At 39.0% G+C, this 17,293-nt stretch overlaps 1 protein-coding gene across 1 annotated transcript in view; it reads right to left on the bottom strand.

The window, feature by feature from the left end:
* Nucleotides 1-17,293, bottom strand: part of LOC103387529 (glucosidase 2 subunit beta-like) — a 114,672-nt gene that overhangs the window by 59,209 nt on the left and 38,170 nt on the right. The window contains exon 10 of the mRNA XM_008322214.3: nt 9,745-9,814. Coding sequence (XP_008320436.1) covers nt 9,745-9,814 — 70 coding nt within the window. The remainder of the gene's footprint in view (nt 1-9,744; nt 9,815-17,293) is intronic.

The following is a 17,293-nucleotide window of genomic DNA, read 5'->3' as shown; positions in this document are numbered from 1 at the left end:
CTGCTGATGTTTAGTCAAATTTGAGGCACGCCATTTCCAAATTCGGTGTCACCGCTGAAAGAGCTGTCAATTTTTTTCAATTATTTTTGTATCACAGTAGGAAGCCAAGACCTGCTGCCCTCAAAATAAAAAAATAAAAAATGTGTCCAAGTACTGTGCACAAATTGGTATACGTGAAAAGACCCACAAGGCCACTCAACAACAAAAAATCAGTTGTAACAGAAAACATCAAAACATCACAGGTGTGAGGTGGCTGCAAGCAAAGCACACAAAGATCACAACTGGGCTGCAGAGCACACAAGGTGAAGATGCATAAAAACATCTTTTTTTCCCCTCTGGGAAACAAAGCTGTATGGAAGCACAAGAGAAAGGGTGATAGTGTCAGCTCTAATGAAGCAACAAGTGACCATTTCCAACTCAGCCCTGAAGGGCTCCTTTGATAGCCTGCTATCAGATGCCCTGCACAAGAACTACACAGTATCTGTGAAGATTTAAATCCGTTCCACTCAAATGACTATGTTTGCGAGAGATGAGAAGCACCGAGCTGCTGGGGAAGTTGGTGTAAAACATTGGCCTTGCGCTGAATTTGTCAATTTCATGTTCATCTTTTGTAGGGAGCTCTTGCACAGCTCGGTGTATTTGTAACCGCGGCTACAGAGAATCTAGGAGAGGAAGGGCTGCTGTTGTGTATATTCACAATATGGACAGCTTTGTGAAAGGGAATATACTGCGGACAAACCAACAGCATCTTCCTGCCTCAACTATGCAGTGCAACTACTGCAACATTTCCTTGAGATACGACACTGTGAATGTTTATGCATCAACTCTGCATGAAGCTCATGAAGCTCAACATCTTTAATTTGGGCCATATTGTACAATGACAAATGCTGATGCAGTCAGTGTACGAAAATATCCAGCGTAAGCTCTTACAATGCATCACACCAGAAAGTGGGAAGAGGGAACAAGCCCAGTCCCACTGTAATGGCTTTATATAGCTTTTGTTTATTTATTCCCAAAGGATTGCTGCAGTATGGACAAACAATGTTGGGTTAGGACAAATATAAACACTACTGTGTGATGTTGTGTTATAGTAGGACCGAAAACATGTCAAGCCTGAAAGCTATGGAAACATTGAGGTATTTTGTCTGACAATCACCTCTGACGGTACAGCATTTCAGTGTGTTTTGGCTAATACCATGAGAAAAATATAGCGATGAAAGCGAAAAAAAAAAAAAAAAAAGAGTCAAGAACAAAAAAAAATACAATTTTATATTATGTTATATTTACATGTCCAATTACTTGCAGCATCTGAACTTGCAGTGTATGCATCTAACAGTTTTTGGGCCAAAAAAAAGAGTCAAGTTGGTTTGCAAATGTAAGAGAAGCAAAATGGATATTAATTCCATGGTATCACCAAGTACGAGGACATATAAAGAACATTTTATGTGGAGGTCTGACCTTTTCTCTAGTGTAACACTATGGTGCAAAAATATGAGCTTTGAGATTTTTCACGAACAAACTGTGACATTCCAAATTGCTGAATAGTAAAGTGACCATCACACTGGCCCAAGACCGAAGCTGTGTTCGCTCCACGAATGTTGCTGTCCATCTGGCAGCAGGTCCTGGCTGTCTGTCCACTGGGATCATTCCTTCCATCTCTTCTGCTTTCCACCACTGTCTCTCCAATTAAAAGTTACACATCAGCCTCAAGTCTGAGCCAGAGTTCCAGATGGTTGGAATGATAGAGCAAGCTTTTCTTCTGTTGCATTGTCAGTGGAGAAATCAGTTACCTGTGAGTCTATTTTCCCGGAGTGCTGTGCATTTGGGTGGTTGGTGGATGCTTTGGGAATTGAGCCAAGTTCTTGTGTGTGGTTGAATCCCTCAACACAGCTCTGTGCTTCTCAGCACAGTAGTGAGACTGAGCAAGGACACGCAGGTTTCGAATTAATGTGGAGCTACTGTTTTCTTTCAAGACAGGCATCCACCCAGTTGAGAGTAAATGTCAAATACAGGTTGCTCCTGCCATTCTGTTAAGTAAATAGCAAAATGAATGTGTCAAAGAAAGAGGAACATTTGCTTAAATATTAGCTGACACATCAAATACTTGTCTGAGCTAAGCTGACATGAAATGCTGCTCTGACAAGACTTAGAGAGGCTTCAGAACCTCTTTTAATGCCAGTTTATTTAACACTCGGCTCTCCGCCGCTCACACACATGAAGCCGTCAGTGACCGCAGATCACAGGAAGAGCATGTCAGACTTTTTATTTTAACATCACAGTGTCTGGTGCACATTATCCTGTGTACTTATGTGCAGTTGACAGGTAAATCCCATGGCTGAGCATTTCTGCTGCTCTAACGCTTCCTAGTGAAAGTCTTTCCGTGTACCAGCGGCCACAGCATCCCCAGGAGACCAACAGAGTGCAGCTCTTGCAGAATACAGATTCCAATTTACACAACTGAGAACATAATCTTGGACATCACAAGGAGGAGGGCAAAGACAGTACAAAATACTACCCATTAGATCTCCAAAGCCTGGCCTTGCTTTAAAATGAGTGTCAGCTCCAAAATGACCCTGCAGTGGCACCGATCAAATGTGGGAGACAACTTGTGTTTTTAATGTATCATTACAAGACTGGCAACAACCATTCTCCACAACACACTGGGTTTGGATTGGTCTCATTCTCCAATAAATATGAGTTTTTGTTCCTGACAGCCACATTTATGATGATGAACAGATCTGCCAGTAGCCCTGGTTTTTTCAAAGCAACATGGGACTTCAGCAGAATTTCATCCAGACCCATTTTTTTTTTTCAAACTACCTTCCACTTGCTTTGCTGCCAGGATGAATTATAACAGAACTACTGGATAATAAGGATATTAAAGCAAGCCGGGAGACAAGCCTGGTGTACATGGCAAACAGAAGATTAATCAAACAAAGGCTTCAAATCACATCCAGGCCTGAAGAGATGCCTGTTTAAATTAATCAATTCTGGTTTATCTGACTGTTAGCGCTGTCTGACTGAACAAATATGTAATGTAACAACAATTTGGATGACTGACAGAAAAATGATGTCAAAAAAGCAAACAATTACATTTGACTTTTCTTTGCTATGGCAGTGTTCTTTGTTCTGTGTAATGACAGATAATAAATAATAAAGAGGTCTTGATTTTCACTATATATACAAATATATGTGTGTGTATATATTGCTTAAACAAACAAGAAAACCAGACAAGAAACTAAACCAATCAAATTAAAAAATAGATGGGAAAGAAAAAGTTAATTTATCTACTGTACAGTGATTTTGATATATTTTGGGAGTGTGTTAAACTGTGTTTAAAGATACTGATGGTTACAAAGGTATTAAATCCTGTAAAAAGTAAAAAATTTCAACTCACATTTAGACACTTCTCCATAAAAGCAGAGCCAGTATCTAAACTCCTGATCCAAATTGAGCTCAAGTGTGCCTATAAAAAAAGGCACACCTTTCTGATTGGTCTCCAATTCCTCAGTGTCACGACAAATTAGGTTAATTATTACCATATTAATTTACTTTGATTTACTTGACCATTGCCTTCTCTTAAGCATCAGAAATCAATACAAGCAGCCACCCTGGATTTCACCTCTTGATGCTCTGAGTGATCTACCCATGGTCATCTCCTCTGTTAGACTCATTACCAGCCAGATGTGGGCTACAGGGGAAATGTGTGGGGTCAGCGTCAAGGATGTGCCCATAATAAGCAAAGTGGGCAGTGGGGGAGAACACTCGTGATAATCGAGAACATTATGGTCACTTATGGCTTCATGTATATTTAAGTGGGCGCAGAGATGCCAGTGTGAGGAGGAGGACATCAGGTGACAGGTTGTTATAACACACAACATAATGGGAATGTTTGAATGGAGGAAACATTATAGAAAAAAAGAATACTGTATAGATAATATATATTACATAAATATATCACTGAACAGATCAAGCAACAAAGATAGCATTTACTTTAATTAATTACCCACACCTGTGTCTGGGAGCCTGTAAATGACCAACATAAGGTCTGAGGACCAAATCCAAACCTCATATCAACTGTTGTGCTGCCTAACATCTACCTAGGAAAAAATAAATATCGTTTAAAAAGAGGCATAATAATAAATCAAAATAAAACATAACGTTAATCTTTTCAGCTAGCACTGCTGCTACTATTGTACAAATGTCTGGGTTTGTTTTCATTGTTTTAACATCTACTGTATATTTAAACTAGGGATGTGGAATTGTTTCGTTTTGATTTTGGTTTTAAAGTTTTGGTTTGATTAATCAAGTGCAATCTCTGGATTAATCATAATTAATCATGACTACTTGTGATGGTTGAGCTCAATCAACTTAAGACTTTTGATATGACATAAACATTTTTTGGATATAACACATTTAGCTTCATACAGTTGGTGTATTCCATTCCAATGGAACTCCTGCTAAAGTTGATCAATGTTGTCAGTGTGAAGCCTTATTGTAAGGTTTGTTATTTAAGATCAGAGACTCTGTCAGTGTCTCTGTCACTAAATTATAGTTTATTTAATGCAAACCATAAATGTTTTTGGATGTAAAACAAAATACCAACACTAAAAAACACCTAAACCAATATCTTTTCATGCTTTTCCTTGTTTACAATTAAACAAAAAAAAAAAGTGTATTCACATGACGCACCTTGGCAAAATCAAAGATATGTTTTGATTCACAGCAAAGCACAAAGCTGTTGTTTGTGCCAGTCACAAAGGGAGGTCAAAGCAAAGTTATTTATCTATGGTGAGTTGGAAATTAACTACTGCCTGCGAGCAGTTTGACCCAGTAAAAACCCTGCTTGGCTGCTGACCTCGTGTGTGGCAAGAATAGCATTGTACATGAATGGATGACTAGAGCCAAATAGCATCAGATTGATGATATGATGCACAGACAAAAGACAATTCGTCTTACGATTAAGTGACAGGATAAGCAAAAATTACATATTTGATTGACATGAAGCTGTTGAAATTGTACGTATTAAAATCCTAGGTGAATCAATAATTAAATTTGATATGTTTTACAGCTTTAATAATGGTCCCTACTTGCCTGCAATTCATCATACGAAACTATTTTTTAGTGATCTGTGCACATGAAATTAGTGTGGGCAGCCTGTCCACACTGATTTGCTCTGGCTTTACTTTAGTTCAAAACACTGTGGAAATGGGAAGAGAAAATAATGATCAAAGACCAATGTGTACTTGTTCAGTGACATGTGTTTTTAATAACATGATAAATTTAGCACTAATTAAATTTGCATAAATGAGAAACAATATTTTGAAATAAAAAAGTACAAATTAATATTTGATCAAAGCCCATCTCTTCTCACACAATACTAGTGCATGTGTGTATGTAGTTATTTTATTATTTAAGTCCATTCTAATATGAAGATCCTGATTTCATTGTTATATTTTATGATTATAGACTCATTCATTTCTTCCTAATGAATATTGAAAAAACACACATACTCCCATGGTAACCAGGGTATACTTTGATTTATCGTTGTTTAACAATGAAACTACAATTAATGGATTGAAATTACATGCATTACATTACTTTCTCAGTAATGAAGTCCACCAACTCTATGGGGCTAAATTTTGAGAGATATTATTTACATATTTTTCCCGTATTTTTTTTTCATATTAATAATCAATTTGGATTGGTCTTAAATAAAACAGTTTTAGACACAAACATGTACCTGCTGTAATTTTTGTTTTTCAGTTCTACCAATGCACAGTAAAAAATGTATTAAGAATGTTGATTTATTAATTTTGATTAGTCACAATTAATCGTGAGTTTACTTTTAGTCCGCTCTATCTCAGGTACGTTGTTAGAAGGAATAATTGTACTCTCTAACAGAAGAGCTCACCTGGAAAAGTACAGAGAAGTCAATCCAGAGGGCTAACTGGGGCAGCAGCTATAAAATAATTCCTGTACTCTCTCCATCATATCTGTGCATATAACTGACAATGATGACTCATACTAACCTAGATTTACTAACTTGACTAGCAACGACATTTACTGACTTATTTTTTTATGATTATTTTCAGAATCTTATTTGCTGGAGCTGACAAACACTTCAAAGCTGAGATGCATACATGTTAGTCAAACAATCATTAGTTTGCCCCAGAGCTATTTATAGTAGGAGCTGTTATCAGTCAACAACACCTTTAATATTTTGGTATTTTTTTAAATGTAAATCACCAGATTCTTCACGTGTAAATAGAGCTAAAAATAAATAAAGCAATTGAAAAAATAAAACAACATTTTGAAGTCCAGGAAATGATGGAGTAAAATTCCAAAATGCATTTAAAGACCACACTGAACCAGTGATTTTCATTTCCAGTTCAACGTGACATGTCAAAACTAAGAGGATGAACTGCTTGCAGTTGCATGGCAAATATTGACACAGCACATTAGCAGAAGCTGGCTTTGATAATCAAAAACAATTGAGATTCCACAGAATAAACACCGAGTTTGTTTTCAGCAGTAAAGCAACCAGGAAATTGCCCGATGCCCTTCATTTCTTCATTTTAAGGGGAACTGGTGATTTGGGTGCTGGAGTCTTTATGCATACAGTGTTTGTCAGTGTCTGTAGGGATTTTCTCTCCCTTTCTCACACACTCAGAAACACACTCTCACACACACAGACACTGAATCAGCAGGTCCCTTTGGTAAACAAGGCAGAGTGATTGTTGGATTTGCATATTCCTGAATAAATTATATTGCATTTCTGCGATAAGCACCAGACCACTGTTTGGTAGCTTTTCCTCCTCCTTCTCCTCCCCCTGCCTCTGCTTTTCCTCACTACAACATTCACACATGCTGCCACGGATTAACCCCCTGATCATGAGGGGACCACTGAGAGTAAGGAAGTGCTGCTCAGAATTCATGTTTTCAGCAATAGGAAAAAAATAATATTAATAACATGTCACATGCCCCCGCTGGAGCCAGGCCTGCCAAAGATGTGAATGGTTAATCAGGGCCTGATAATGATGCATGTGTATGTCCGCCACCAAGGAGAAAAGGATGGCAGCCGTGCTCAGTGGTGGGAGATGGAAGGGAAAAAAGTGGAGATTAATAAATGGAGGTTGAGGAGCGGAGCTTTATTTAAGCTTTCTGGACAGCTTATGCATCACCTTTCTCCCCTGCAGGAGGCGCTATGTTAGTTGTCCGTCTGTGAGATGGTGAAGCCTAACAATTGCCCTCTGAGTGACTAATTTATTACCATTGCTGACAATATGTCCGGCAGGCTAAACATAGCACAAGCTCCTTTGTTTTGTAGGGCTGTACACCTACAGCAATGGTGGATCAAATTTACAGTCTACAAGCAACTTCACTAACATGGAGTCAAACTCAGAGAAATCCAATTGACAACCAATCAAAAAATTCTACAGACAACAGACTATGAATGCAATACTTCCCGTAACCTAGCAACATTCAAACATCACGTCTCCCTTATGTGTCTACAAGTCACAGCTGTTCTATATACAGCAACATGTCCTTATAAACCACAAATGTCCAATTATCACTGAAACCTGTGCTAATTGACAGATAACAATTTATTTTGCCCTAAACCCTGTTTATTAGCCACCAAGAATGTCTGAGCCCAGCTGAATATTTAGGGTTAAACACAGATGACGCAACTTAAGTTATAAATTTAAATCTCCCTGCTCCGCGCATATAACCTATGACACTGAAGGCTCTGCTAAGCTAATCAAGCTAACACCTCTAACACTTGTTTTTGAGTTTAAGTGTCAGACCTGCAACAGAAACCCTGGAAACACAAAGAAAGAATGAAACTTGATGAGTCTTTGCTTTGTTTTGTTGTTTTGAGTGAGTAAAATATCATGCAAAAATAAACAGATCTAAAGCTACAGTTTCAAACCCATCTTTACTTAGAGTCACGAGTCACTAAGGAAGAAACCACTAAGGCTGCAGCCCTTTTAATCAGTTCAACTGATGACTGCTTTTCCACTTCTTACCCCTCACTTCCTGGGGAGAATTGAGCTGGTGGTATTTGGCTGTGAAAGGAAACCATTGGACGGCAGGGGCATGAATATTCCAAATGACTAATGTTGCACATGCTTATTTCTGACATATCTGGCTTCCACAGGGAAATAAAACACTTCTAATGCAAGGGGACCATCTGTTATCTGTTGCTGGTGTTTCAGAGCAGGAGAGTTTGGTGTGTACACACACACACACAGACACACACAGATTAACACACCGGTGTACAGAGACACACATGAACACGCAGGCAGACAGCTCGACGCTCGTCACACAACAGGGAGGCAAACATAGACTAGAGACTCACCCAGGAACACATCCATGTTCTAAGTGCAGAATCCACTGGGAGCACAAAGAACAGACAGCCTCTAAACACCTATACACATTCAACAATCCTTTCATCATATAATTTAGTGTGTTTGTCAAAGGCACCGTAAATCATGCGGCTTTAAAGTGACAGTGAATGCACCGTGTTTTATGCTCGCCATAAATACCTGGCCCTGTCTCTGTGCAGCAGCTGGGGCACAACAATATGCTCGTGGTGTGAAAGGGGAATAAACTCAGTGCATCACCTTGAAAATAAAACAAAAGACAAACAAACCGCCCCCGGCACCAGTCGCAAGTTTACACCAACGGCAATCAGGATTGGTTTGGAATCATGGACGTACAAAGGGAAAAATATTGCAGGAGGTTTACAGTAGTAAACACGGATGCATGGATATTCTGTAATTTACTGTCAATGACGGGCTCCTGTGTTCAACAGAATACTGTGGGTGGCTGAACTGGAAACACAATTACCCTTCAAACCACGTGTTTCAATCCTTCATCATGCAAAGACCTTTAGAAAACATCCAAGGAGGCAATATACACAGCCCTACAGATTTTATCAATGAGTACTTTCATAGTAAACAGCGTTGTTTCACAGTTTCATTGTACGAGGTGTGTATCCTTGACACAAGCAGTTCCTTTATTTGTACAAAGTGTTTACAAAACCAAAGGAGTGAATACACTAGATCTAATTACAATTTATTATCTTTGTATGAAGCCTTATTAGTTGTGTGCTCTACATTAAAGGCCTCTTGGTCTCTATGAAATGTTTCCTGTTTAATCTACAAAAGAATAATGTTTTTATTTAATGCTCAAATTATTTGTGTTGTTTTTTAACTAATGTGAGATTGCAAAACCAGACTGAAAATACAGACAGACAAGATAACTAAATTAAAGATTAAAGACACTTTTGACAACTAGCAAGGTACCTTTACTCCAGAAGTGTTTGCAGATTGATCTCCCAATTTCAGACCGATGGCATAACACTGTTAGAACAATAAATCCACTGTATGGAGAGACTTGAAGTGGAGAAACAAACTGAATGTTGGGAAGAAAGTCTCAGGTGATTTTTTGTTTTTGTTTTAACCCTCCTGGTTTAGTTAAGGTCGCAGTGAGATGGGCATGGCAACTGAAAACATCGCCTGCATTGAGAGTTTTCTAATGTAATTTTGTGGCTGAGTCACTAACGGTTGCTTCTATGGCAAATCATTTCGGTAGAAATGTCTTTCAAGTATGCTGGAGCTGACTTTATTTCAGTACCTCAATGAAATCCAAACAAAATAAATATATTGTCTTCACTTGTACTGTTAACTGCAAACCAGGGTTTGAACGGAATTCCAAAAACCAATGCATGGTACTCACCTCTGTCAGCGGCCATTAGCAGAGGATCCTCGACCACCGGGCTGTCTAATGCTGCATTGGTGTCTCTGATCTACGAGCAAATAATGAAAGAGAGGAAACAAGGTCATATATCTGTCGACGTGCACTGCCAGACCTTGGATCTCAGCTACGCTAGTTAATACACGTATATGTTGACAAAAGTGTGCTTATATGAGTGTGTTGGAGAATGAGAGAGATGAAGTGATTTTGAAAGATCATTTCAGCTCGATCCATGACTCTAATATGCATCTCCCAGCAGACATTGGTGCAGTCAACGTTGTAAAACACCAGGTTTCTGCTGGAGGAAGTTCCAGGAGCCTTTGAAAGACATTTTAATGATGAAAGACAGTTCTGTTTGAATTCACAGGGCTATACATACAGTATGTGTATATACACATATATAAATACTGTATATATATTTGTATATACACATACTGTATGTATGTGAATTTTAAAACCGTGCATTTTATACATATATATATATACAGTATATAGTGTGTGTGTGTATATATATGTTACTTACACTACATATGGTGTATATATTAAAAACCTCAATTTGTGGAATGCTCTTGGTGAAAAACAATCTTCTAAGAGTATATATGGTTTGTAGTATGGCATTTAAAATATTGATACATCTACCTGCAATTGAAAAATAACAGAGATATTACACTTATTCAATATTGCAATATTCTTCTGTTGGTGGGTACAGATATGGAAAAGAACACCCACCCTTATGATGCTGCTGACGACTAAATTTGACTCCCATAAGGGCTAGAGGAAATACGGGTCTGATTTGACGGCTTATCACGCTGTCACTTTTTTTCCAACAATAGAATCCTGACTGTAAACCCTTGTGTGGAAGTGAGAGGTGTTGCCAAATTCATTGTGACTCACCACCTCTGAGGAGAACAAAAAACCTCGCTTAAGATCACTGTGACATCGCACACAACCACATTGCAGCTCCAGAACGCCGGCCGAATACAAATGTGGAAAACTGTCATGTGAAAGAGGGGGAAAAAACTCTAAATGCTGCAGTGTACAGCTTTTTTTTCCGGTTCTTTCAATGTGGTAGAAGTCTTCAAACAACCTTAAAGTGCTTGTTAGAGGTCACAAGATCTAACTCTCAGATGGCAGCTTAACATTATAACAATATCTGTCAAAAACTAAACATCGATGACTCCATCACACATAAGTTCTTCTTCATTATGTTTTTGTTTAGAGATACGTAGTGCATAAAGATGGGAAACCAATCATCTATAATATTTCTGTACTTAATATACAGTATATATTGTTAACCTATTTAATTTTTTATTTTAAATACATCAAATGTTTTCTTGCGCAAAACTGTTGTTGCTGTTAATAAGCTTAAAAAGGTCATGTAAGGTCATGAAAAAAACAAAACAAATGTCTGTCTTATGTTTTGACAAACTGACACACAAACGAGTTTTTCCATTGGTTTAACAGAAAAAATGAGGAGCTCCAATGTGGTACTAGTAAATGTAGCTAATGGCAAATTCCTATTTTTATTCACAAATCGCATAAAATAGTGTCATCCATGAGATGGTTGTACTTGACCACAGAATTTTAGATGATTACTGCAAAACATATTTGATACACCTAGCTGAAGTACCCTTGTGCTAATAGCTGAAGCTCACCTGGCCACAACAGCCGGAACAAGATAGGTATCCTGAAAGTACTGACGCACTGTGAGAGGCAGACATAATGGAGGCATCATTCAAGCTCAGTCCTCAGCCCAGCTATCCTCATCATGCTGTCCCATACTTGTCTGTTTCTGAGAACTAGACACCAGCAGAGCGACGCTTTCAAGCAACTTCAAACTCCTGCTTCCAGGAATCAACCAGTACACACACACAAATAAAAACAAAGGCTTGCTCTTGAAAAGTGTCTACTTTTTTTTTTTTAAGGATCTGTACTCTCCACCCCAATGGCAGCCATGTGTGCAGCTGCTAAGACGTAAAGTGGTGGCACCACAGGTATTTGTCCACAAATGTCGGGCCTTGTAAATGAAACTGAGGAACACAATTTCCCAGAAATCCATAATTAATGTATGAGAACGTATTTCTGGATTTATAATCAAACACTTTGTGTTTTCTCCATCCTTCCCTAGCCCATCGTCCCGGGCGACTTACTTAGGAGACTTATCTTATAAATACAGCCCTAATCAAAATAAATGACTAAAAGCTTCAAGGGAGTTGAAGGCTACACACATTTACATCAGAGGAACTGATGCAATTTAAATAGCTGCCTGTGCAAAAGATGAGAGGTTCAAACCACAGAGACTTGTAACTTATGTAATAGGTTTTTTTCCCTTCCTATTTCTTTTGGCAGACCTATATTCATGACAGCCAAGTCAGAAAGGCATGGCCTCCTTCTGTGTGTGTTATGTTGAATTCCCTCAGCTGCAACTCAGTTGCTAATAGTGCCATATTTTACAGATTCTTTTTATTTAATACCTAACAGGGTTACAAGCTGTCCTGCCAGTTTAAATACATTTTAGGTTTGTGTGGTCTTTTTTAGCATGTTACGATGTGTTTACTGTTTAATATTCTCTTCTCTAGGGAGCTACTGTGCATCACTATATATTGGCTAGTATAAATGTCCAGGTCCGGTCTACCTTTGTGCACCCTGCGAGCCCTCAAATAAAAAGACAGCAACGCACACACCATTGAAGCAGAAATGATGGTCAAAATTGAGTGAACTGGCCACAGAAAATGCCAGGTAAACCAACGGTTATACTGCAGAAATAATGTCCAGTGGAAAATGGTCTTCTTTATGGTGGACCTTTATAGCCTTTGTGGCCGTATCCTGCCTTGCACCTTATATGCTCTTACACTATATATTTTGGTTCTATTTCAACACCCAGTTTCACAATTCACAAGGAATCAAACTCAGTCTTTCCATCTGGAAGACGACAAGCTCAGCCTACTGAATCACTCGTGCAGTATAACTCAAAAAGGACCAAAGAATGAAATGCTCGTCAGGCTTAAAGATGAGGATAGTTTTCTTTTTCACAGCCACCGGTTTAATGATTCACCAGTTAGTGATGCCTAGGGAAGGTGATGTGTGGCGACTGATGGTCGGAGTTTTGATGACTGCCACAAAGTCCTAATACAACAGATGGCACAAGCTGTGAGTCTAACCATGGATTCTCTGTCTATGAAAAGCCATAACTGCTGCTGCTAAATGTGCTAATAAAAATAGACTCTAGTGCAGCAATTTTAGACAGGCTTTAAAGTCAAATTTAGGCTTAATGCAAAGGTTCTGGTGTTCATGTCATGACTATTTCTGCTGCTGAGGTGCTAATGCAAACTGAATGTGATTGTGACACTTGTGGAAACCTTAGCAGAAAACTTCCAAAAGAGTGTAAAGGCTCCTTTCAGGAAGCTGGTAGACCTTCAGAAAAAAAAAATCAACATTCAGCACATCTATACATTCACATTCTATGGTAACAGCTCTGTTTATTTGGTGTTTCCAAGACTCCTTGCTGACCCTGAGTTCTACAAAGCAGGGCCTGGGCTGTCTGCCATCTGTGTTCGCTCATTAAACCCTCCTCCCAGCCTGTGTGTCACAAGCTACCCCAACGCATGCGCAATAAGTTGAGCACTCAATCTTAGCATCACCTGCAAGCCAGAAAAGGGGGTGCTACAGGCTTTAGGGTACCAAAAAGACCTGTCATTCTAATAAGAAACAATAATTCACATCTGCAGAATAATGGCAAAAAACCAATGAGAACCAATCAACCAATCTTGGCCTTACTTGGAAGACACAAAGCACAGCTATAACAGTGATACAACAGCTTTCACTACATTAAAAAAACATTAGCTATTAATTCACTATCTTCAAGAAAACACTAACACATGAACCCATGCTTTGCTATTGTTAATGTAAAACTGTCTTCACTTCATATCCTGTATGCCATTCGTTGTAGTATGGTAACTGAAGAAAATGCCTTGTTGACATTAAGGGAAAAAAATCCCAATTAGGATTCTTTGTACTGTAGCGTTTAAACTACAAGCAACAAACACTTTTTGGGTTTGACACGTAAGCCACAACAGAAAAATAATTGTAACAAGATGAGTTTTATGATTATTGTGAACTCGAAAAACAGTACCAGTGTTACAAAAAAGGTCAGCTAAGGTTCCATCTCTCGGTTTCATTGTCAAAGTGACAATTGATTAATTAAAAGGTTAGACAACATTTATAGGTTTTGATTATTTCAACAAAACTTGTCACACTAATATGAAGCTGTACTAGTCACAGAGACAAAGTCATCAGTGCACATATATATATATGCTTTAATTTGAGCTCCTTTAAGTATTTAGAGGGGATCAAGTTAGTACAAAGACGACACGAACATGTGCATGTGTGTGCGTGAGAGAAAGAGAAAGAGAGAGAGAGAGATTGAGAAGAGAGGGAAAAAAACGGCATGTGTGCTCTGCGAGAGGTAAAATAATGACAGACGAGAGGCTGGTGACGCTCTGACGAGGAAAGCGTCACATGTTCTGGGCCTCAGGCTGGGCAGCTGTGAGAAACTTCTTCCCCCTTACACCCCCTTCGTCTGCTCTGCGCCTCTGTTCAAACAGAGGACAAAAACGCCCTGAGTGATTTTCCTTTTCCGATGCCATACATGGCTTCTGGCACTTTTCCTCTGCTGCGTCTCCAGCTCACAGCAAGATGACTGACAAGAATGAGTCATGGTGGTTTTTTAACGAGTGGATCTTTTGATTAATTTTAATGGCACTTCCAAACACGAAGTGCCTTCTGGTGGGAGATTTCTTTTCCCTGGCAATACTGAATGTTATCATATTTACTTTAACACAAACTTTGTTGGTGACTACAGCTGCACGTGATTCACTCTAAAATACTAGTCTTGGCCCCTGAATGGACTATGTGTGACAAATCGGCATGGCCAAAGGCAGTTCATTTGACCGCATGTTTCGCACGTTTATTAGGACAACTCTATCTCTGTGGTGTCCCCCCTTGTCCCCTAGAAGATTTTGGTGAAGACAACAGTTCATTGTCAAGTTTCATAACCCTTTTCTTACTCATCCTTTTCTTACTCAGTGTACATTTAAAATATCAATCAACAAACCTATTGGATTGGATTGTATCTATCCCAAAGTAGGGGGGTGACAGACCTATTGAAGGGAAGGGGTGCAGAAACTACACTGATATGTATTTTTTGTTCAGTGGGAATAGGAGTTTAGTATAAATTAAAGTTCAGCTAATGTGTGTAGATGTGGTATCTTGACAATACTGTACTCACAGCTACATTTAGTATAAATTAAAGTTCAGCTAATGCTATAACTATTATAACTATTATAGCTATAGCTATAACTATTATATATCTGAACAAAGAAGTCTGAGGACCACTGACGTATGTACAACACATGGTCCAAGACATTTTAGCCTACCCATTACAATTATAAAAAATATATTATACATTATAAAAAAAGTTCAAGTTCAAAGAGAGAAAAGAAAAAAATGTTTCTCAGTGCAACAAAAATATTTCTTTGCAGTTTACGCTGATATCAGTTTTTGTAAAAATAAATAAAGAAATAAAATGAGTAAAGAAATCCAATACGTAAAAACAAAAATAAAATATAATATAAAGAATAAAAGTAGAGCAATGAAGTAGGCGATATATACTATGGTGCCTGATGTGCAATGAAAAATGATACTGTATAAGAGTGATGATGAGGTCTCCTCTCTTTCTTGCCACCAGACCAGCCACCTCCCTCTTGTAGGCTGCGTTATCACCCTTGGTGATGCGGCCAATCGCCGCAGTGTCATTTGTGAACTTCAAGATGAGGCTGTCCTTGAGTGTTGAACAGCGTGTAGGATGTAGGCTCAACATCCTTGAGCGATGCCAGTGTTGGTGATGAAGCTGGCTGAAGTCCTATTACTAGTCCTAACAGACAGTGACAGTGACTGTCAGTCACAGAGGGTGGGGTGCAGGTTAAGTATGAGCAGTTTTCAGTGTGTTTGTGAGGGATAACTGTATTGAAAGCCAAGCTGGAGTCGACAAAGAGTATCCTAGTGTTGACTGAGACAGTACCACTCTCTCAAAACATTTTGCTATGATTGGAGTGAGTGCTATTGGCCTGTAGTCAACCAGACCAATTGGTAGGTTTTCCTCAAGAAGGGGAACAATAGCTGTTATTTTGAAGCAGGTGGGCACAACGCTTTGGCTGCGGGAGAGGTTGAATATGGAGGTGAGAACGATAGCCAGCTCATTAGCACAGGCTCTGATGGCCCACCCTGGGATGTTGCCTGGGCCTCCTGCCTTGCAGGGGTTAATCCTCCTCAGTGCACCTGGCCTGTTAAGGCAAGTTGGATGAGGAAGGGGTAAAATAGGATAATCCTATTATCCTATGAAATCTTTATGTTTTGATTTCTCTGTATGTACAAAATTACTTAAGTAAATAAAACCCTGCAACATCATTGGAATGAAGGATTCACAGACATATTGCTTATAACATCTGTTGTACATGACATAATGCAACTGCATCCGGCTATAAGATTGCAGATGAGGGTGAGATCTAATTAAATTTGTTCAATATTGCAATCCCCAAGCAATACGTGGAGAGAGAAACGGCAGCTTGTGTGCTGCCGTCACACTCTCAGGTCGTTCCAGTTGGCATAACCAAAGTGTGACAGCAGAACGATCCAGACAGAGCAGGAACAAGAAAGTAAAAAGCAGAAGGGGGAGAACATGGCAGCCGAGGACTAGCACTTCTACATCAAACAGCTCTGTTGTCACAACAGAGCGGCAGAGCCTCCCCTGTTAACTGTGACACCATACAGCTGCTCGTCACGGCAAGCAAAGGCAAAGGCGGAAAACCTACTGTAAGTCAAGCAAGCGCCCTGTTTGTTAAATAAGAGAGCATGAGAGAAGGGAGAGGGCGGTGATGCAGCGGTGGCAGCAAAGCAAGAGAACACTGTAGTGGTGTCAAATCTTCTTAAGTAGCTGAGGAAAGGCAGCATTTTCTCAACCCTCCATGAAATTGAATGTTGGGGAGGGAAATGAAGTGTGGCTTTCAATAAGTGTAACAGCAATCATTGAGGCACTTGAGAAAAATGGTACAGGGAGTGTTGGCACTAACATATGAGCAGTGATCAAAGAAGCAACGAAAGTGATTATTTAGTAAGATTATTTTATGGTCGATACAGTAGATTATTTGAAGTGCAGTTGTAGAGAAAAGGGGAAGGCTGAAGTAAGCTCAAAAGGTAAAGGCAAATAGAATCACTCCGAGATGAAAATAATGACAGGAAAAATAAATATTTGTACAGAGAAGAATTCTCTTTAAAGTATATTAAAAAAGAAAGTGTAAGTGAAGATGTTTTATTATCCTAAAACTTAAACTAAACTTTTAATAACTTAAAAAAAACAGTTAAATCATCAGGAGTCAGACTTTCAGCTGTCTCTGACACAAGACAAATAAGATGGAAGAGAGAGTGAAAGAGTGAGGACAACAAAGTAAAAAGAGGGACTGACTCCCAGCAGCCA

Source organism: Cynoglossus semilaevis, chromosome 1, assembly GCF_000523025.1.
Source record: "Cynoglossus semilaevis isolate Cse_v1.0 chromosome 1, Cse_v1.0, whole genome shotgun sequence".
NCBI lineage: Eukaryota > Metazoa > Chordata > Actinopteri > Pleuronectiformes > Cynoglossidae > Cynoglossus > Cynoglossus semilaevis.
Note: the sequence above shows the minus strand (reverse complement) of the source record. Positions and strands in the feature narration are given on the sequence as shown.